The sequence below is a fragment of the Sorex fumeus genome, unplaced genomic scaffold (genome assembly GCF_029834395.1).
Source record: "Sorex fumeus unplaced genomic scaffold, SorFum_2.1 ptg000081l, whole genome shotgun sequence".
Taxonomy (NCBI): Eukaryota; Metazoa; Chordata; class Mammalia; order Eulipotyphla; family Soricidae; genus Sorex; species Sorex fumeus.
The window spans coordinates 3,909,622-3,933,624 of NW_026606138.1; the positions used below are offsets into that span (position 1 = coordinate 3,909,622).

The 24,003-nt window shown below is 33.7% G+C and overlaps 1 protein-coding gene across 8 annotated transcripts in view; it reads right to left on the reverse strand.

Annotated features, from left to right (window-relative positions):
- Positions 1-3,664: 3,664 nt before the first annotated feature.
- CNOT2 (CCR4-NOT transcription complex subunit 2) overlaps positions 3,665-24,003 on the reverse strand; it is a 119,184-nt gene continuing 98,845 nt past the window's right edge. For 7 of the 8 annotated variants that reach the window (XM_056130670.1, XM_056130666.1, XM_056130668.1 and 4 more), the window contains 9 exons: positions 21,069-21,194; positions 18,832-18,956; positions 17,779-17,899; positions 17,536-17,692; positions 15,992-16,053; positions 15,855-15,904; positions 13,522-13,622; positions 11,182-11,326; positions 3,665-4,850 (listed from right to left, as the gene is read on the reverse strand). In XM_056130670.1, the coding sequence (XP_055986645.1) occupies positions 4,764-4,850; positions 11,182-11,326; positions 13,522-13,622; positions 15,855-15,904; positions 15,992-16,053; positions 17,536-17,692; positions 17,779-17,899; positions 18,832-18,956; positions 21,069-21,194 (974 nt within the window). In that variant the 3' untranslated portion in view covers positions 3,665-4,763. Of the gene's footprint in view, positions 4,851-10,198; positions 10,239-11,181; positions 11,327-13,521; positions 13,623-15,854; positions 15,905-15,991; positions 16,054-17,535; positions 17,693-17,778; positions 17,900-18,831; positions 18,957-21,068; positions 21,195-24,003 lie in introns of all 8 variants that reach the window. The other variant, XM_056130665.1, reaches the window with a different exon arrangement.

Consider the following 24,003-nt stretch of genomic DNA (forward strand, 5'->3'; position numbering starts at 1 on the left):
ATAGTCACAAAACATCTCACTCAATTTCCACCAACTCATTTGAAACTTGCCCTCTTCCTTAAGTCCCTCATATATTTGAAGTAAGCTATTGTGTCCTTTTAGCTTTCTATTCTCTAAGGTCTATACATTTATATCAACCATGAGATGTAGTTTCTTACCATACATAACATCTTTGAAATTGGGATCCATTTTGTAGTCGGTAGTTTTTTTTTTTTTTTTTTTTTTTTTTTTTTGCTTTTTGGGTCACACCCAGCGATGCTCAGGGGTTATTCCTGGCTCTGCACTCAGGAATTATTCCTGGCGGTGCCTGGGGGACCATATGGGATGCTGGAAATTGAACCCAGGTCAGCTGCGTGCAAGGCAAACGCCTTACCCGCTGTGCTATCACTCCGGCCCGCTTGTTGTATTTTGAAGTACCATTTTCTTCCTTAGGTACACAAACTAATGGTGTACTTAACAATTGTTGACAATTAGATTTGATGAAATACAATTATCTTACATGTCTTAGCACTTTCTCAGTGACTAGCAGAAACATGCAAGACCTTTCTTACCTTATAAACAGACCTCTGACCTCTCCTTGGTTATATTCTTTCCATAAAGATTGAAACTTTACAAAGCAGATCACTTTACACTAAGGATTACTTGTTCTATCAATTTTATACCCAAACCTCTACTAGTCCTACTGCTGTTTAGTCAGACTCACGTATTTACCAAGCTCTAAACCGTAAAACAGGTATGTTTCCAAGGCTTATTTTCTAATGTTATATATTCCTACTTTCTGGGGTTTACCTTATATGATGTTTTAAATTTAATGTGAAATGGGGCTGCTAAAAATCTATCTCACAACATTAAACCTAAAATAAATACAACAATGTAAGTAAAATACTGAATACACAGCTTGGCAGCTAGAAGACATGCCACACTTTCTGCTCTTGTAATCATGGCAGTTCTGAAAACACAGCTGGCTTCCTATTTTTAATCTGGGGCTATACGCCCGGTGGTGCTTGAGAGCTACCTAACACCCTGTGCTCAGGGCCCAAATCCTGGTAGGGATTGGAGTAATGTTGTCTACATGCAAGACAAGTGCCTTAACTCCTGCATACACTGTACTTGTATTAATCTCTCTGGCTTTTGAGCACTATACATTTATCATGGAGCTGAAGCCTACATTATCTTTGGCAGTAGCATCCAAATTCATGTTGGCTATAAATAACTCTTAAACTATGTTAAATTCTTTACATTTTTGCATCCACAATTAAATAATTCTTCTGGTTCAATGGATTCTATTTTATACAACACACACACACAAATTACTGCTTTAGGTTTAATTTTTTTTTCTTTCACTGTGTTAATCTTCTAGTTGGTTAAGTGTTCATGGTGTAACATTAGTAATGGTCTGACAAACCATTAGGATCTAGTCTTTTAAAAAAAACACTGATCTGTATCTGCAATATCTCCCTTTACCAGAGATTGTGTGAATGGAACCAGGTAGAAATTCTAGGTCTTTTTATTAACTACACAAACCACAGTTAAAAGAACATTAAATATGAACTTCTTTAAGTTTATACACATTCATGTTTAGGATTTCAGCAACTCTGCAAAACTGGTGCTATTACATAAATGTACATTAAATGAGTCTTCCCTTTCAGTCATACTCAGTGCCTCATATATGAGTTAAACACCTCATACTTAATGAATTAGAGGACATAATAGACTGGAAGATTTGGTTTTTAAATTAAGGAGAATTTAGAGGAAAAACTAACTTTAAAAAAACGGTAGTGTGGTAAAAACTTGAAAGTGCAAAGTGAATCTTTGAATAGGAAATTGCAGCAAAAATAGTCAATTGTTTCAGTGCTCAATGCTTTAATTTATGCATTTTATTTCAAAATAAAATATCAGTTTATACCATTCTCAGTTATCATGTATTTATCAAGCACCTACTGAGACCCAACTCAGTGGCAAAAAGGAAAAAGACAAGCTAAGTGATAGGCTTGTATGTAATAAAAACAAGTTAACTTTGCCTTTATGTCTGAAGGGAAAACGTAGACATAATTTTTAAAAATCCCTGGAAATGGAGTTTTATCAGATATAGAATCATGAAAAAGCAGAAAATATTTGACCACCAATAGCTTAAAGGACTTCCCTTCTCCCCCATAAGAAGCCAATTATAGTATAATCACAAACATAATGTAGACACCTGTGTCACTACTTATATTGGGGAGGGGTGAGGTAACACACAAACACATAAACCTAAGAAAGAAAATGTAAAGTAACAGCTTAGGTCAACTTCTGTACATGTATAACCATAGATTAAAAAAAATACATTTAAATATTAGTTAAAACCTGGATTTGAAGCGATAATTTCTGATATTATTTATGAAAAGTTGTGCATGCAATAGTTTTCTCATTTTAATGATTCAGGGTAAAGGGAAGTCGAAAGCTGGGTAAGTGTGCAATTAAAATTCATTAGATGGCAGTTAAACAAGAACCAAAACAATAAACCACTTGACATGAGCTATCTTATTTATCAATCACTATGCTTCAGCTAACATGTAATTAATATAAATTCATATTGTTTGTATTAATGTCCCTTCCTACGATTTCTTTCCACATTGTTTTTGATGAATATGTACAAAAAGTAAAACATCATGATAAAAATTAATCTTTATATTTTTAAAAGTTTGACTTCTAGGATTGGACTGATTTATGTTAAATACGGTGTGTGTTATGATAGTTTCTTATACCACAGTTAAATCTATAATCACATAAATGTCACTTTCATATAGAGATGCTTTGATTTAAATAAGATTATAAAGATCTTGCTATATTTTTGTCAGCTTTTTATATCTCAAAATATATAGAAACTCTTAAGTCATGTTACATTCCTGACACACAAACAGCAGTGTCATAAATGTTTCACTTTCAAACATGATTGGTAAATGTCAACGATCTTTCTTGTTCATAGAAAAATAGAATAAAAATGAAAGCAGAATCAAAACTCATTGCTCCTTTTTTTTAAAAACTGTCCATTTCTAGTTCTGCTTTCTCAGCTTCAGTCCTCACACATTTAAAAAAACAATGATTGGTGAATAGATAGAAAAGAACCCATCAATTTGTAAACATGAAACAGCCAAGCCAGCACACTTGAAGGTAAAACCCATCCCATCCCTACCTCTGGCTTACCTTAATTTTCATATTCTAAAAGTCTATCAAGAAATTTCTAATAAAATTCCTAATGAAAACACTTTGATCAGATACCAAGTGTCTGATTTCTAATGCTGCTATAATCTGTTAAAATATAATTTGGTTTTTAACTTGGTTAAGAACGTCTACATTTCAAACCTAAAATGAAATGGTATGGTTTCATCAAATCGCCAAAGCTGGAAAACAAAACAAAAAACCCATGTTTTTGTTTGTTTGTTTTGCTCATGCACTCAGGAATTACCCCTGGCAGTGCCTGGGGGACCCTATGGGATGCTGAGAATTGAACCTGGGTCGGCTGCGTGCAAGGCAGATGCCTTACCTGATGTGCTATCACTCCAGCCCCCCCAACACGTTTTATTTAAACTGTTTAGTCACACCATTCAGTTGGCATTTGTAAAACTAAATTTTTTTTTCCACATTGAAATAATATCACAAATTCAAATCAAAGTCAACACTGCAATGAGGAGAGCTTTTCTACTTTATTACAAAGAGAAGAAGCCTTTATGTGGTCAGAAAATACAAGATTGATCTTTTTTTTTTTTCTCTTCCTATGAAACGCTGCTGTTCAAACAGCCAGAGTGAATTGTCTCAGTTCACTTCTTTAAAGTCCCATCACATTCACTTGGGTATGGATGTCCTTGGCTGCTGAAAATCTGGCCCTTTAGTGCACAGGGCGACAAAGTCCCCTGACCAGCAGTTCCAGAATGTCCCATTTTCATATATTGCATCCATGCACACCTCCTAAAAATGAGGTACAGCAGGGCAAACATTTTCCAAAATAGATGTCATATATATAATATATACACATTCGTACATACATACCTTTATTCATGTGATGTCCAAAAATTTAAAAAAAATGTACACATTTATTACAAAATCGTAACAAAGACTGGACAGTGTTTTGCTCATTCTGGAAAGATGAAGCTCAGTAATAACACAACCCTGGAAACCAGAGATTGTGGCAATAACTTTCTTCTAAACAGTCAGATATTCATTCTTGCATTAAGCTTGGCGAAACTGCCTTTCAAAAACAGAAGGAGAAGTAAAATGAAGGAAGCAGACCTTGCTCATCTTTCCAAATGAAATACGAGAAGGATCTTCACATAAAAATGCACAAACGTTTGTTATTTTATTACCAATAGTGCTACAATGAACAATGTAAATTTTGTGGTCTAATTTTGTTGAGTCTTTTGTGGGGTTTTCTTTTTTTTTTTTTTTACATTTTAGAAACTAAATGGTAAACTTCTGTCAGTGTACTTGTTTCTCTTTACAGACCCAAGTCTGTATGCTGGCAAAAAAGAAAATAAATGAAAAAAATTCAGACCCTGCTCAAACTAGTGAAAAACAAATTACAAATTTAGTTGTTGGGCAGCACATAATTAGTAAGGCAGGACCTCAAATGGTGACCTTTGCGTAAGCCAATTGCCAGATCCTCAAGGAATTAAAACCAGGGTGCCTGAGCCACATCAGTTCTGCAGTTATGTTGAGTATTGTGCTGAGACAGCCATACCCCAAGAAAAGGGAGTCTTTTTTTGTATGTTTTTTTTTGTGTTTTTTTTTTAGAAGGCTTGCTGAGCAGGGTTGTAGTTGAAGGTGGATGGCAGGTGAGGCCGTTCTTCTAATTTGTCATATTCCAGATGGAACTCCTACAAAACCAAAGTTAAAGAGTTTAGATGGATTCCTTGTCTTTGATTTCAGAATTTTGTCAAAACACTTTATTGTAAGAATAAAATACCTATACATATGAGAATACAGAAACAGATTAATACTTTTCCCCTCTTAGTAAAGGTACATCTAAAAAAAATAAGAGTGCTGTTTCTAATTAAGTACAGAATAGAATTTCTATGTAAAATTACACGAAGTCAAATGTCTATTTTACCATGAATCTTAAGTTTTAAGATGGTGAACTAATTTGGCCACTCTTCCCTAAGTAAGGGGAGATTTTAACATCACATATTAAAAGCTAAATAATAAAAAACAAACCTTTGCATATCCAAAGAATGTTCTAAGATTGCTAACTTTATAACCTGAGTGAGCATCAACTATTTCAGTATATACTATTTAAATAATTATGAACTTTAATATGTGTTGTGTATTAAAGAAAGTCAATAAATAACAACAGCACCATAGGTCAGCATATTTTACCTGTCTGGTGCAAACTGATTGCATCATAGATGTTACATTAAAGGAGAATTTCTTAATGAACTAAAAGAAAAGCTTAAGTCATACCATAATGAGAAATTTTGATACCTTGTTTAAAATTTAAGGGCATTACATTAACAGTGAGAGAACAGCAGGTATAACTTATCAAAAGCCTATGTAGCAAAATATTCAGATAATTTTGCTTTATTCTTCACAACATCATTATAAAGTAGAAACATCTTCATTTTGCATTTGAGGAAAACTCAAGTTCTCAAATTACTTTAAATCACTCATTTAAAATGAGTAACAAGTTATCTGCCCAATTCATATAGTAGGTAACAGATCTAGAATTAGGGTCTAGGCCAATGTGATACCAAAGCTCATGTCTCGATTTCATATAGCACATTTTTAACGGTCTTATTCCAAGGAACCAAAATAGATTTAAATCATTACATCCCTACCTGAAATTAAGTAAAAAAAAAAAAAATCATCACACAAAAGAATATTTAAAAAAAAGACAAACTGTTAGGACTTGAATCTAAAAAAGTTTATAGGACAGATAGAGTAAGCCAAAACTAACAAACACCAATTGCCATTTTCCCTCTAGTGTGCCTCTCTGTGCCTGCCACTGACTAGCACTAAAAGGACTGCATTACCTCTCTTAACGTTTTTCTTTGGCGTTTACACTTACTTAGATGATCTCTTCTTTGTAAATATTTTTTACATCACTTTAAAGAAATTGATCATTTTGGTTTCAAAATATGAGCAGCTATCAGGTTAAAAAGTCTATAATTGTAACAAATCATGCATCCCACACTAAATTTAAATAAACATTTTGTTAAAATATGCACAGACAGGTAACTATGTTGTTAGAAAGTAAGTTAGAGTAACTGTTCCAATTCACATAATTTTCCCACTATACATTAAAAAACAAGTTGAAAGAAACTGAGGTGGGGGGATATCTGAGAAAATCTAACACAAATTTATATTGGTTAAATCTGTCTTTCATTTAAAAGATATTCCTGGTTTTATTCTTTCTTAAAAACTAAATCCATGAAGTTTATAATAAACAAGTATTTCCTTGTTTCCTAACCTTAATAATGTTGTTTTATATGTTTATGCTTCACACACAATTATACACATGAACAACTTTGAATAAGGCGTTAAGGGCATAATTTTTTTTTTTTGCCTTTGGGCTATACCTGGCAGTGCTCAGGGGTTACTACTCGCCTCTGCCCTCAGGAGTCACTCTTGGCTGGTTGGAGGACCGCATGGGATGCTGGGGATCGAACTCCGGTCAGCTGAATGCAAGGCAAGTGCCTTACTCGCTGTACTATTTTCTCTGGTCCCATTAAGTTTTATGAATCACACCATCTGCTTAAATATTGCCAGGCCTCCAGGAGGAATATAATATGCTAATGAATAAGTAATAAGCACACAATTCTTCATTTGTTGTAGGAATAGAATACTTAACTTTTAAAAGAATTGTAGATTATTTTTTTGTTTTGGGGGCCATAGAGAGCAGTTTTAGGGCTTGCTTCTGGTTCTGTGCTTAGGGTTCACTCCAGATGACTGGGAGACCACACGTGGTGCAGGGGATTGAATTCAGGCCAGTTGTGTCAAGTATTTTACCACTCTGACCCCTAATTGTAGATCTTTTACACAACTTTTATTGTCCTTCTTTTGGTATTAAAACTAGATAATATTCTCTGTGAAGTAAAACTGGGTGTGTTTACTTCAAATAAAATTATGATAAAAAATTAATGTCATCTCTGACCTAACCACATACAGGAGTTTTCTCCAATTTTTGAAAACATCAATTTCTCAAATAAGTCCTCTTCACTTTTAGTAAAGAAGCAGCAAACTACCTTAAAATTAAATTTTTATTATTTTGGAAAAAGTACCTAATACTGATTAGAATACAAAGATGCATTACCATGTACCAGTACAAGTAATGAATGAAAATAATTTTTATTGGGCTATGATATAATTTTAAAAATATTAAAAATAAAAATTAGTGTTGGGTCAGCAAGGTAAAAATCAGGTTGAAAAGGATAACTTTAATTTGGGAAAAGTTAGTTTACAGGATAGCCTCCAGTACCTAAACATTTTCTGTGGATGAAATTATTTTTAAAAAGCTATGTTTTAAGATTACATTCTGAATTCTTAATTACTACTTAAGATTACTCTCTGAATTACAACAGGTTTTTATTCAGTGAATACATAAAATTCTAATTACAATACATAGGACAGGCAACACAGCTTGCCAATAAGGTCTGAGGAAAATGGACAATTAATTTTTTCTTATTTTATTTTTGTTTTTTGGGGTCACTCCTGGCACCATAGTGGTGATGAGGGTCAGCTGCATGCAAGGGATGGGTCTTACCCCCTTTCTCTTGGAGAAAGAAGTACTTAAAAGGGGAGAATAAACTGTCAAAAATGACCTTCAGGACATTCTTTAAATAAGGATAGGGCGGATCATAGAACTCAGGATGACAGAATGTTAAAGTGATAAAAATTAATTCTGACTGACATAATCTAATTCCCTAATATGAGGGAATTAAGGGACAATAATCTAATTCCCTAATACAATTCTAAACTTTTTTGAAAATATTGTGACTTGGAAAGAGAAAGACCCTTACAGAATATACGATGGATCAGGCCAATCATTTTCCTCTTCAGTGATACCGGGGATGGAAACCAACTCTCCTACATGCAAAGGGCACTGAGCCCCATCTTCTACACTAAGTGAGCATGAGGAAACTTGCTCATATGAGATGCTTGTTTGTATTTAAGCCAACTTGGGCTTGATCCCTAGCACCAAATATGATCCCTTGAGCACTGTAAGGAGTGATCTCTGAGTGTGGGCCAGGAGTAAACCACACCTACTAGGTGTGGGCACCGGATAATTTTTTTTTAACAATACCAAGATAAAACCTGTCATACTGTAGTAGTATTATGAACGAGTTCAAGGCTATTTAATACAAGTTCCTTACCCACGAACAGTAAATCACCTTCATTTTATAGATGGGGTTTTTGAAATTAACATGAAACATGGCACTTCCAGAGGAATTTCTTTGGCATTATGAAGTAAGTTAATAAATAGAACATGAATAAAAGTAAACTTCTAACCCATTCCCTGGGACAAAATTAAAAACAACATTAAAAGTAAAACCAAACGAATCATTGTGAAAAATTTATTCTACTATAACTCTAAGTTGAGATATTCATGAATTATTATTTTAATATAGCAAAAGTGATGGTTTATAGAAACCACTACTTGCTTTCATCATCATAAAAATAATTTTATTGAAGAGTATCAGCAAATTATCAAGAGAATATTTAAGGGAAAATATTCTTTTTCTTATTTCATAGATCAAAATTTTTAATGGAGAGGTTAAGACATGCTCAATTTTGCAGCAAATATCCAATAAAAACATAAATACATATGTATGCACACCACACAGAATCTTAACTCATGTGGCCAAGTTCAAGAGTCCCATTAAACTGTTTCTTATATGTTTTATTTTATGCTACAGAATTAGATAATTGAGAAGTTCAAGTACAATTTTTGACAAAAACCAACACCAGCACTGATATCACTTGGAAGATTACTAGAAACTCAAATTCTCTAGGGGCCTGAGTGGTAGTACAGCAGGTAGGGTATAAGCCTTCCATGCAGAAGACCTGTGTTCAATTCCTGCCATCCCATATAGTCCCCACCGAGCCCCACAGTGATTCCAGCACAGAGTCAGTAGTAAGTCCTAAGTACTGCCAGTGTGACCTCAAAGCAAAACAAAGTAAGGAAGTAAGGGAAAAAAATAAAGAACCCAAATTCTCTAGGCCTGCAGAGATAGTACAGTGGGTAATGCGCTTGCCGGCACAATACCGACTAGGGTCTGATCTCTGAACACAGAGACAGGAGTAAGCCTTAAGCACCACTAGGTATGACCAAAACCAAAATAGTTCCCCTACTCCAAATTCAAAATTCTCAGGTCTCATTAACAGAGTCAAATCAGAAACAATAAAAATATGCACAGCAATTTGTGTTTTAACAAAGTCTCTAATAATTCTGATACATGCTAAACTTTGAGAACTCCAAGACCTTTATACGTATTACATGACCTAAACTAACAACTGTTAATATACATTTCTGCATCTTCAGTAGTAGAAAACATAACAGTGATAATAAAAATAACAAACAGTCCAAACTATTTTCCAAACACTCTACTCTGTGTATGTGTGTAATCTCACTTAATCTTTATGATAATCTAGATGCTGACATTTTAGCAGATAAGGAAGTAGGCATGGAAAGAAAACTTGCACAAGGTCAAAACAAGCAAAAACAGTCAAATCCAAGATACAGACTATAGCTTTCTATTACACTAAACTTCTTAACAACAGTTAGTACACACAATGTCTTATACTATGTGTAACTAATGCAACTTTCTGTTTAAATGACCAGATCACTGATCTGCCTTTTGAATCAACGTATGTAAGTTAAAAAAAAACTACTAAGATAATTCAAATACAGCATACAGTTATGAACTTGGTCTGAGAAGTAATTACATTTATCACTGAGCAGTATCACACAATTATGAAACAAGATTTAACATTATACATATCTTGTTTTGGTGTTTTTATTTCCCTATTTCTCAAGTTTTATGTAAAATCTTTGAATGTAAACGTTTTGGTAATAAAAAACCAGTAATTATTTTACATTGTTTTATAAAAAGTATTTTATCATCTTATTAAAGTTGATCCACAGAAAGCCCAAACCAACAACTAAAAAAAACTGTCAAGAAATATTTTTCTTATGTTTAATTTATTTAAAACAAAAGTAACTCCTTACTTTTTAAAGAATCATCCATGGAAAAAGCATTCAGATAAACCTGGAGTTATGAAATCAAATAATGTTGGTTATATTCTCTAGTAGGTGGAGTTAAGTATGTTTGTGTGTATATATACATATACATAAACTATTGAACACAAGTGAAATATGCACTGACACTGATGGAAATTTTGTACATGGTGTTTCTGACAAGAAAAACTGGCACAAAGTCTTTTTTCATCAGAAAATATTTCAAACCAAACCAACAACTATACAGTTTCTACGGAGATCATACTGCCTCCCCCCACCTCCCAATATTCTGCATACTAGTCAGAGCAACAATGAATGTTATGCTTGAAATTCTCTTAGCATTACTAGTGAACAAAAACTCATCTCAACTGGGCACATCTGAAATTGATAGTTTTTAGTTTTTTTTTGAGCAAATCACATAGTTGATTAATTTAAAATAATGAAAATGGGGCCAGAGCTATAGTACAGCGGGTAGGGTGCTTGCCTTGCATATGACCGACCCTGGTTCAATCCCCTGCACCACATATAGTCCCCAGAGCCCAGCTAGGAGTGATCCCTGAGAGTAGACACAGAGTAAACCCTGAGCACTATCTGCTGAGCCCCCCTCCAAAAGCAAAACCAGTAACAACAAAACAAAGTAACAAAAATGTAAAAATACATGACTGGGATTGCAAGAGGGCATCTTAATTTTACAAATGAATAATAAAAATATCTCAAATGTTACCAAGACTTTTAATAAATTACAAAAAATCTTACCAAATTCAATTATTTCCTAACTGTTAGTGACAGGAGCTATTTCTGGATACTCTATCTTAAAAGTTTAAATCAAGACAAAGATGTGAAGACAAAGGATTTAGCAAGTATCTGGCACATTATTTGGGAGGGATATTCTGGTACATAAAAACAAATAAAAGAAGACAATCCTTAAAAAAAAAAAACTAGGTTTATGCATTTACACATGGAAAAAAATATACCTTAGCTACTTTCCTCCAGTTAAGACAGTCAAAGAAGTAATATGTTCCCCTCTCATATGTATTGGTTTTCATTGTTGGTTCCATGCCTGGTGCCCTGGTAATCCATACTCGTTCTTCTTTGTGGTATCTCCAATCACGATTAAAACTTCAATTTTTAAGAGAAAAAAACAATTAATTTTTCCCATGATACACATAAAACATCTACATGTTGTAAAACTTAGCACAGCGGGTAGGGCGTTTGCCTTGCACGCAGCCAACATGGCCGACCCGAGTTCGATTCCTCCGCCCCTCTCGGAGAGCCCGGCAAGCTACCGAGAGTATTCGATATGCCAGACACAGTAACAACAAAGTCTCCAATGGAGACGTTACTGGGCCCGCTCGAGCAAATCGATGATCAACGGGAGGGCCTTTACCTTACCTCTCATAAGATAATTACAGTAAAAAATTTCTTAATTTGCCCAAAACCACAATTCTGATTCAATATATTCATGCATAATGAAGAACATTTTTTGGGGGGGAGGGTCACACTTGGCGATGCACAGGCGTTACTCCTGGCTTGGCACTCAGGAGTTACTCCTGGAGGTGCTCAGGGGACCGTATGGGATGCTGGGAATTGAACCCGGGTCAGCCGCGTGCAAGGCAAACACCCTACCCACTGTGCTATCTCTCCAGCCCCATGAAGAACATTTTTTATGAAAGCAAACTAAGGTTTTAGAAACTTCTATGAGCAATGCAATTAAAACTTAGAATATATATATATATGTATATCTCCAGGACTTCACTCCTCTGTTAAGATCAATAAAAACCAAAATCCCTATTAATACAAACATAGCCCCCTACTATTTGTATTATTTTATTACTAATGAAAATGTTTTACTTAAATTCACATAATTTTTAAATTGTTGTAAATAGCCATTCTGAAAATTCTAACCCATTACTTTAATTTGTTATTCAAATTCACTGATCCTAAATTCTAAAATTCTAAAAGAATATTCATTATTATTCAAGCATGGAAATCAATGAGGATTTATATCTCTTATAAATCAGGAAGAAGACATTCAAAGAAAGTAAATGTACCATTAAAAAAAAAATCTCAGCTACAATAAATCTCCAGTAAACAAATAGTTTCCTATCAACAGAATAAAATTTCTAGACATAAATGAGACAGAACTGCCAGTGATAAATGTATGTATTGATTAAATGAATTTATTGGCTTATGAACTAAAAGGAACAAGTAACAACTGCTATCTTACAAAAAAATGAAAGGAAAACATGGGAAAAAACCTGAATTTTCAACTGGAAAATATTTAACACAATGAATTTTACATTCTAAAGTATCTAAAGGCTAGTTATAGAAATACTATTAGGAATATTATAAAACAAATAGGTAAAAAGGACATCATCATGTGATATATTTTGATTAATCACTCTTTAATAAACATGACTAACAGATTAATCCACTAGTAACAATGCTACCAATTGGACATAATGAGAAATGAAACAAAACTTACATACTTAGAGCATTAGGTAAAAACAAATGCTCAGAAAACAATGAATGGACCAGTTCTTTATCTTAATTTATTAAAAGAGGCCAATAGATTTCTGATAAGAAAAAATAGACTATCAACATTTCAAAACATATCTTATGATATGCACATTATCTTGTCATAGAAATCAATAGATATTTACTAAATAAAAAATTCACTGCCATTAACATAAGTGGTTCCATAAGGGGCAACATAAATCAGTTATGAACCACATCTTTATTCATATATTTTAAAAAAATTTAATTCACCAAATCCACAAGTCTGGTAAACTTCATCTTTTAGCAATTTGGAGTTATCAAATTTGAAATTCTTCATTATATACACATGGCTGGAGCGATAGCACAGTGGTAGGGTGTTTGCCTTGCACGCAGCCAACACGGCCGACCCGAATTCGATTCCTCCGCCCCTCTCGGAGAGCCCGGCAAGCTACCGAGAGTATCTCGCCCGCACGGCAGAGCCTGGCAAGCCACCCGTGATGTATTCGATATGCCAAACACAGTAACAACAAAATCTTCAATGGAGACGTTACTGGGCCCACTCGAGCAAATCGATGAACAACGGGAGGGCCTTTACCTTTTACCTTTACCATTATATACACAGTAATGACAAAGTCATAATAATTTAAGTTTCAGACCAAAAATTAAATTTACTTAGTGTGAAAATAAACCATTTAGATATGTTGGAGAAATACTTTAAAGTAAAAATCCACAGCAATCTGTTTTTTTTTTTAAAATTATAAGAACAAACAAGATCTCCTATAACACATAAGTGTTTGAAAAGACTTTGAACATACAGCTCAACTGCGGCTAAAAGTTGTAATACATCTCCTCCATTCATGTAATAGAGATAGAAGAGAAGATCTTCTCCATATCGGCCAAGTTTTATTGCAGCCAGCTGGAAAAGAGAAATAAATTATTCTGAAATGTAGGAAAAAATTCGAAAATATTCGTAATTGCTACCACTAAAATAAAAATGTAAAGATAAACAGAAATTACCTTCCTTATGGCAGAAAACAGTTAATATGATTTCACAGGTGTAAATCTAATGAGTTCACCATCTCAATGACTAAAGTAATTTATTTCTGGAATATTAATTTTAAGTCCTAATGTTCCAGAAAGGCAGCAGGAATGCGAACTAAGAAGATCACAGGAAATTGAGTTTTTTTTCAATACCCAATATGATAATAATAGTGGAACACATTGCTCAGATATGTAATATGCAACTTACATTCTTTCTAGTTGTATTATTTAAATGCTAAATGTGAACAATTTAATGTCTTTATAATCTGATTAGAAAATGGAGAGTAACACCTATGAGAATTACTAAGAAATGAAATTTGTGACTGTGAATGCACTTTGTCAGGTGTCCAAAACAAAATTTGTAAGAAATGCCAACTGAATCTATGTATGACAGCAATTCATAATTAGTTGGTTATGTAATTTTTAGCAAATCAGAGTAAGTATAAAAATTAAAAAGGATAGTTATTTTGTTTAAATGTATGATTAAAGAAACAGCTTTACATTCCCTTCTACAAAGCAGCACCAGAACTACCTTAGAAACTATTAAACATAAATGTACTCAATATTTTTAATACTTCATATTAAGATAAATCTTATTAAGACTTCACCAAAACGAGAATAGTTTTTATCTCCTCACCCAATTCTTCTATCTCAATGTTTAACTACTATTTTCTGAATATTTATTTTTCTTTTCATTTCATATTACCCCATTTTGGTAGGTCTAGAATTACAACAAATTCTCCTCAATTATTATTTCTTAAATTGGCATTTAAAAAGTTCTGCAACACTTAGCTAATCAGAGCAAAAGGGCACTACAGTGGAGGTGGCAGCAAATTATATTCTTCACAAATGGAAAAACTAGCCTTCTCTGACTCATATTTGTAATACTGGATTAGATGGAAGACAAGACTGAGTGCCAGAGAGATAGTTCAATAAGCAGGTGGCTCAAGTTCAATTCCCAGCACTGCATGGTCTATAAGCACCAAAACAGGACTAGATCCTAAGCACTGCCAGGTGTGGGCCCCTTCTCCCTGTCCTGCAAATGACTTATTGAGAAATACCTTTGCACCAACATCAGTATCTATTAAGAGCATACAACCAACTGGCATATTAGCAGAACAATGTCATTTTTATGCATTTCTATCGTATTTTCTGAGTACCCAAAGTGGTACTTCAGGGATGCCAGGGGCCACTCACAATGAGTTTTAGTCAAGAAGACTGGATGGCTGGATGCCAGAGCCCAAGAATATGGTGCTGCTCCGGCCCTATGGTACAAGAACCACCAGCAGGGCCATCCTTACAGTGCCTGGGGCCTTTAGGAACATACCCAGCTGGGGGAACCATGTGGTGCTAGGAATTAAACTGGGGTCGGAGGATGTAAAGCATGAATCTTCCCCTCCCCCACAAGAGATCAAGGGAAGAAGGGAAACAAAAACTGTGTGTCAAAGAAAACCCACCAGGAGGAGATGAAGCCGCTATTTCCTTCTCAGACAACGCGCAAGTACTGCCTCCCTGATTTACAGATATATCTGTACATGTGTATATAACATATACCTAATTTTCTATTATATCCTTTCATAAAAACTCTAAAGCAAAACTGTTTACATTTTTATTTTCAGATTAGAAAAAGACGAAAGGTTACAATATAAAGAAAATTTTAATTAAAAAAGAAAAATTTCAGAAACAGGATTATATGTCATAATTTTTAAATATATACCATGCCATTGAAAATAACAATATTTTAAAGAAAAAAGCCACTTATTGTTAAAGGCATAAAATAAGGATATCAGAAGAAAATGTGTCAGGTTTTCCAAGTTAGTTTATACCCATCAACTGTGGTAACGGTTATACCTGCTATAAATACTCTTAGAAATATATTACCAGTACTAACATTGTCTTGCTTTAGAATTATTTAAAAAATATAACCCAGAATATCACCAAACCATTAAGATTATACACAGAAATTGTTACCATCTGAATGAACACTGAAAACAGAGCTTCAGGCAACTAATTTTTTTAAAAAAATATACTGTTGAAAGCTGAAAAACAGTTCCAGAAAAAGATAAATTCATGTTGACTGAGTAGAATATTAATAAACTACACTCACCTTATCCCTAATGTGAATGTTCGTTAAGTATTCAGACGGAACATGGAAGTCTGGATAAAAATGAAAAAAGCCTTATTAACTGGTTCTCAGTTACAAATATCTTTTTCAAAGGACGGAACAAAAATAGATGATCCTACCTATGTCTTGAGGTCGACAAGGTGAAGATGCCCAGGGTGATGCAAATTTGGGGTAGAGATTTCTGAATAAGGGGGGGGAAAAAACACTCTGAAGTCCAAAAGTTGAAAAAGCTTTCTAATTTTAAGAAATCAGGAAAAAGCAATTTCTTCAAATAAAAAATGAGCTTCTTTACCTCTTTCCTTTTTTGTGTTTACTATAACATAAAGCAAGGCTAAATATTTATTAATTCTAACTCAATACTTTATATCTCATAAATACCATGCCATCAATAAATTTACTCACCCATTTATGTAAACAGAAAAAAATTAGTAATTATTAAAAGCAAAAGTTCAGAATCACCAAATATTATCAATGCCTGGTACTCTGCTCTACATGCATATAGGATACATCAGTGAACAAAATAGGTATCAGTGACACTGAAATTTCCTTTCTGGTTAAGGAAGGTAGACTGGAGAAAGGCAGACAAAAACAATTAATTAGCAAATAAATAATCAGTGGTAGTGAAATGATAAGGAGAGGAGACTGGCTGAATAATTATAGGGTAGTCCAGTTAGGTCTCATTAAGATTGTGAGATTTGAAGGATGTGAGGCAAGATAACATATTAATCACCATAGCATTTCTTTCCATTCTAGTCAGAAAGAACTGTTAAAGCAACTAATGGAGGGGTATGCCTGACATGTCTCAAGTTTAGTACTTAGTACCAAGTACTGAGCAGAGGATTTACTGGTTCACTAAGAGCTCTCCTGGCTTAATATGAAGAACAGATGCACAGAGAGAATCAGGGATACCTAAATAATAAAGAGTAACCTAGGAAGAAAGGATTGAGAGAGAGAGAGAGGAGATAAAGGTAGTGAGAAACAATGAGTCAACTCTGTTGAACACTACTGACAGGTACAAGGGAGATGAGTGCTTAGAAGAGACTGCTGAATTATGGGAATGGACCAGTAGTACAGTGGGCAGGGTGCTATGATTGCCTTATATTCAGTATATTCAGGTTCAACCTTGGCACTGTATATGGTTCCCTTGCACTACCAAGAATGATCCCTGAGCACAGAATTAGGAGTAAGCTCTAAGCACAACTGGATTTGGACCCCAAATAAAAACAAAACAAAAAAGAGGTAACTGCTGACGTTAACAATGAAAGTATTTGTGCGATGACCTTGATACAAGCAGTTTTAATAATGGAGGTAGTTTCCTAAAAGAGTTAGCTTAGTAAATAGGTAATCAAAACCAGAGACTCATACATTCAAGGCAAATGATTTATCACAACTTCAGACCCAGGAGGACAAAACTGAGATACAGTGATAGCTCTTCTGAAGAACTGTGATTATAAAGTGAATAAAAGCATGACATGAGGGGAGTAATTTATAAATGAAATCAGAGCAAGAAAAACCATTTAACTGTTAACATGAAAGAAATGACTAAAGAATTAGTTATGGTATTAGTGAGTTGCAGGAGGTGACATAATTTGATAACATGAAACTACAAAACCACAAAGGAATTATTACAAGAGGATGAGGGGAAAAAAAGAAAAGTACTTACTCAGGAGAGTTTAGATTGAGGCCTAATGTTGTTAAGTCACTTCCTAATGCAAGATGTACCATCCCTGGGTCTGTCTCTGCTGCCCTGATAAATGTTAATAGGCCAATCATTCCAAATTGGTCCGTCACCATCCCTTGAGGAATGTTAGTAACCCGACCTGAAAAGAAGAATAGCCATTTTAATCTTTAAGAAAAAAACTAATGATAATGCATTCTATAATATTTTGATAGTTAAGAGTCCCACCATCAGGTAACACCTGGATCCCTTTCTTCTGCTGGTTATTATTTTGTGTTGTTGAACTTTTATCTCCAGGAAATTTGGGTCCATCAGTACTTGATGTTGTCTTGCCAGATGTATTCAAATTCTAAGATGAAAAAATTTAAATGAGACATTAAAATTTGCTAACATTAAAAAAAAAACTTAAAAAAAATTCAAGTTCTAATTTTAGTACCTTTCTATTAACTCTTTATTATATTTAAATGGATAGAAAATTATTACCTGTGTTTCAAAATCTATATGAATTGTTTTGGTTCCACAACTGTCCCATGGCATTCAAATAAATCCTTTATTATCATTGTCAACGTAAAGGGCATAAGTATACAAAAAAATACTTTATTTCAGATCTTCAGTCATAGAAAATCTGTAAGTCTGCCTAGACATCTAAGAACTTTGTGCTCTGGATATGTCTGAAGCCACACTCCTCAATATTTTAAGTATAAAATAATCACCATAAAAAACCTACAAGATAGTTTAAGTTTAAAAACTTTTAAAATCCTTATTTAATTCTTACCCATTAATCTTCCTTATAAATTATTTTATGATACAAACTCCCAGCACAAAAAGGAAAAAAAAAACTTTCAGTGAAATGTGGAAGAAATAAACACATTTGTTAAGTCAGAAAGAGGAAGCTGAGTTGGCTGAATCAACACAGGAATAAAAATGTGTATAAAGATTCTTCAAGGAGAAAACTTACTCAAGAAAAACACAGCTCCTTAGAAGGCTATAATATCAAACTTCATGGGATCCAGCTGACAGGGACTACAATAAAAGTCTAAATTAACTCTGAGAAGTTCAACAGAAATTTGCAAACCTACATGAAATAGGAAAAAAATAGGCTATCTTCTAAGTTATAAAGGTTTTCCACATTCTTCAGAAGTTAGATTATTACAGATACTTAAGATAAACAACTTTGTAATAGTATTTAGTAAGTCCTTAACAGTGTTCAAAATTGTTAATTTAAGAGAACTCTGAAGGGAGCAACTACATCATTCACATACGTAATTTTTAATTACTTACAGATTTACTGTCATCATTACTTGATGTTGGATCTTTATAGCTGGAACCAGGTAATGCCGGAAAATCTTCATTGTGTATTGAGAAGTCCTGGGATTGCTCATTTGCTGGTTTTGTTACCATTCCAACTACGTAATAAAAATAATTCAAAGAACTGCAATTGATATTGATGATTTTAAAAACCACAAATCAGGAAAAAAAAATCAACTTTACGAAGGTTTTTTTTTTTAAATGCTATGAAAGCACATTTCAGAAAAATTAGTATTCAGGGTAACAGTGAAGAACTAGATTTTTATATATTGACAAGTATCTCAATATATGAAATAATACAAGGGAACTAAGTGGTAATCCTATAATTCTAATCTAACGTCATTCATAAATGCATAGAAATAAATTTGATATTAAATTTTTGTTTAAAAATTTTCTTAAAATATATTTGACTAGTGATTATAAATACCAGTTAATCAGATAATACAAATGAGCAAATTAAGTTCTAAAATAACATTTCATTCTACTTGAAAGTGACTTACAGAGTGAGCAAATTGCAATCAATTATAAAACAACTCCATATTATTTCAGATTTTCTTGGACTCCATGTAATAGATGTAAAACATGCAAGAAATGGGAAGTAATCCTCCCACTATACTTGGCATTAGTCAGGCCCTTATTGGAGAACAATATCCACTTTGGGGCTCCACAATTCAAGAACGATATGGAGAAACTAGAGATGGTCCAAGGAGAGCAACGGGAATGATTAAAGGGATGAAAAAATGGACCTATGAGGAAAGGTTACAAACATTAGAGTCTGAACTGAGAATCAAGTAGCCAGGTACTCAACTTCCAGGGCAGATCACTTTTTTGGTATTTCTGAAAGACTGATTTGCAAACTTCAGAATATAAACAATAAAATTTTCCCATCTTGACATAGTATTTGTTTTCATGTTCTGAGAAGAGAGGTTTAGAAACCTTTCTTGGTTGGAAATGGGAAAAAACAGTTTATCTTAAAAATGTGATGGACTGGTTTCTCTAAGTTTATTATTTCTACTATTAACTCTCCATCAGATTCTCCCCCAAAAGAAACAACTGTATGTGTACAAGAGATAAAAATGTACTGAAACAATGCCATTGCATAAAACTGTTACTATCTATTTCAAACTCCCTTTCCACTTACATTCTACTGGTCAAATCCTTCATTAGACAGAAACTGTGTTGATTAAGAATCTTCATAAACAATAACTGCCCCAGGAGCAGTGATTCTCGATGCGAAGCATTTTTCTTTTTTTTTTTCCTTCCCAGAGGATATCTGTCAATGTCTCTACATATTTGTTACTGTCAAAATAGGGCTGATGAAGAGTGGGAATGCTACTACTGAACTCTAGGAAGAAGAGGTCAGAGATGTTGCTAAACATCTTTCAACTACTGGCCCAGAATAATACTGGTTTGCAGGTGTAGAAAATCACAGGCTGTATTGCCTTAGTTATAACTGTTGTTCCATGAACCAGTTTTCAGGATAAAAGTCACATTTTCACTTCCATCTAAATAATAGTCCAGATACAAAAGAAACTACAGAATGATGCTATAATACACACAAGATAGCTGCTACTCACAAGGAATTTTCATCTGGATTAGAAACATTTCAGTGCATGCCTGGTTGTTAATCATCACTAGTTATGTGTTCTTTATAAAAAAAGTTTAAGGCTGGTAAGATAGCTCAACAGGGTGAACTGTATGCTTTACATGCAGGAAAACAAGGTTATTGGATCTCCCAGTCCCTATAACCACGTGTTCTCCTGTGCACCATCAGAGTGTGAGTCAACTACCACCAGTACCCACCCCCTTCTACACATACCAAAAATACATGTGACTCAGTGGTAAAGTATGTACACAAGACCTGGGTTCAAAATCTGGTGAAGCCTCCTCCCCCCAGTGATAAATTAAGAAGAGAAATGGCAGACCTCCCCACCAGCCCCTACAAAAATCACTTAAGGTGCACAAAGGCAGAGACTTGAGGGGGAAAAGTAATTTCTGCATACCAACAAACAAGGGCTTCCTTCTAGGTTTTCTATACAAACCAGGTTTTTCCCATTTACTATCAACATTTTCTGGGAAGGAAAAACACTTTATACAAATCAACTCTGAGAAAACTAAACCAATATGATCAGAAAACATAAACACACACATCTGTGTTTATGTATACACAATGAAAGCATTTAATGGTCATCATAAAAAAATTTAATTACCATAAGGAGCTCTTCCAGCCAAGGGGTTTATTAATGGAGTTGGATTACTACTTCCTTCCCTTCTGTTTCGGTCGGCTAATGCTGGAAAATCTGAAAGGTCCAATCCCGTCACATTTTCACTTCCATCTAAATAACAGTAAGAAAGAACAGCAGTTATTGATTTACATTTAAAAGACTATGAAGACCAATTACTAATGGTGCCTTCTTCCTAAATAATGCACAGCACCAAATAAGTTATATATTCAATAAATCCCATTGGATTGATTTCAGATGAATGAATAGAATTCAATATGTAACCAGCATAATAAACACCAAACCCAAGAGACTTAGGATACAAACTAAGGAATAAAATGGTTTATTAATGTCCCTTTGAAAAAGGGCAATCTAAGGTATAAGCTTGCTAGCTCACACGAAGACTACCATAACTGCTCTTTCTGTTCCATTCAAGAAGAGGTCGCATCCAGAACACTTGGAGAACTTCAGCTATACACTAGTCTGATAATGACAGTGCCTTCTGCAAACGGTCAGAAACAGATGTATTTGAGACATAGAAGCAGAAGCAAAAAAATCCTAAGATTTTGCTGTGTGTTGTTCCACACAATCAAGTGTATATTCTTGATTATACTATGTAATCAAGTGTATGTGTTATAGTTTCAGGTCAAAGTAGGGAAGAATAGGTAGAATATAGGTGAGTGCTTTGGAAGTATGGAAATATGATACAAAGCCCAAAATATATTTTTATTACCTATTACATAGTAGGCGCTCAATAAATAACATACTAAATGAATACATTTTGGGGGGTTCATTTTAAAATTTAAAAGGCAAGCTGGTTTCCTTTAAAGAATTCAAAATATTACTCAACCTTCCCACTCTGTCTTTTAACCATTCCCAATTTATTCTCAACTTTTATTATTCTATTCTTACAACATACGTTCTTAATTCTGGATAAATTTAATTTTCGATCTAAGTTTTAGTCTGTACTATAATTTTTGCTCAATCTTTTTGTTTGTGTTTTTGTTTTGGAGTCACATCCAGTTGGGATCAGGGCTAATGCTGGCTCTGTGTTCAGGGCGCACTACTGGAGATGCTCAAGGAACTACATGCAGTGCCAGGATTTGAACTGGGGTTAGTCCAGTGCAAGGCAAATACCTTAACCTCTGTACCAACTCTCTGGCTCCAATCCTTTATATACTGTTTTATAACCATGACCTTTTCCCCCAGTTTTCCTTTATCTCCAAGTTTCAAAATCACTTTGATAGAAAAACAATACAACTCCGTTAATATTACAAGTCACATGACAATTTAAAATTATAAGGGGCAAAAATAAATTCACTCATACCAACTGCTTAACATGGTGGTTTATAAATTCTGAATTTATAAGTTACAATATATTCAAACATGACAACAAAAATGAACAATAGTGTTTTAATATATGATATAATCTCAAATGATCAAACTGTAAATGAATTATAAACTAAGTATGCATTAATTTTTAAAACACATCTTTAGGTCTTCTTAGGTGGAATTTTAAATTGCCATGCTATTTGAAAAAAAAAAATTCTTATCACTATAAACCCCAAATCTGGGGGTTGAAAACTTTGAAAAAAAGTTTTTTAATAATTTAAAAAATTTAAAGAACTGTGATTTACAAAGTTATTGAAAGTTGAATTTTAGGGGTATAATTCAACACCAATCCCATTAGAGTCAATTTCTATCCACCAGTGTTAGAACAATTTTCTCAGTCAATATTGAGTGAAAATTATTTTTAAATTTTAAAATTTATGTAGATGTGTAAAACCGTAATTCACAATATAAGATGGCATTGTCAGACATACTCTTACTCTATACTCCACTGAGCCAAAGGAAAAAGTTAGAACTCTGATATTAAGCCTGACTCAGAAATAATAAAAAGTGTGTCTTTTAGAAGCAATAGAAATGGTACTTCATATTATAACATCCTGAACGCATAAGAGTAATTTCAAATGTTAAAATGTGCAATTTCAAAGTACATTAACAGTCATGAATCATGTTTTATTACTAAATCTTCTCGCACTTTTATGTTCTATTTTACTGTTTATTCTTTCACCTTCTACTTCCTTTACATGTGTTCATTCTTCAACAATCATGATTATTTTTGACCCTTTCTCAGATCATGCCTAGATCCTTTATTTCCTTTCTATGAAGAGGGTCTGGAGGTAAGCGTAAAAAGTAAAACAAATCGCTCAGTTTTGCTGAAGTAACTAGTTAAAAAAAAATAAACCAATAAACTGCAGGAATTATTTTACTATAAAAAAAACCAACTGGGTTTTCATAAAATTTATTTTTAAATTTTAAGCACTTGATCTACCCATGATGTATTCGATATGCCAAACATAATAACAACAAAGTCTCCAATGGAGATGTTACTGGGCCTGCTCGAGCAAATTGATGAACAACAGGAGGACAGATAAGCACTTGATAAAAAATTGTTAAGATTCAAAAACCAAACAACAAAAACCCCAGATCCCTCTGAAACTAAGGGTTAAGTGCCCAAATTACTATTAGCAAACCTATTCAGAAAAAAACTAAGTGCTATGTAGAAATTTGAATGTTTCTTTAACAGGGATCTTTATAGTCATCCATGTCATACCACCCAACCAGATTTAGAATAGTTCACAGTGACAGGACTGAGGACAGGTGAAGCTCCATAAAGCAAAAGATTCTCAGGGATAAGTGAACGTTCTGGCTTTTTGTAGGCATTAAGGAAATAATTCGATTTTATAACACTATCATTGCCATATCAATTAAAAAATATATTTTGATCTATCTCTGTACTGTAGACCAAATTATATTCTACCCATTCAAATTCTCAGCAAATTTAATTCTAGCATTTAACACATTAAAAAATCCTATATTTTAAGATCAGTATGTTTGTTTTATATCTCAATAGTCTATC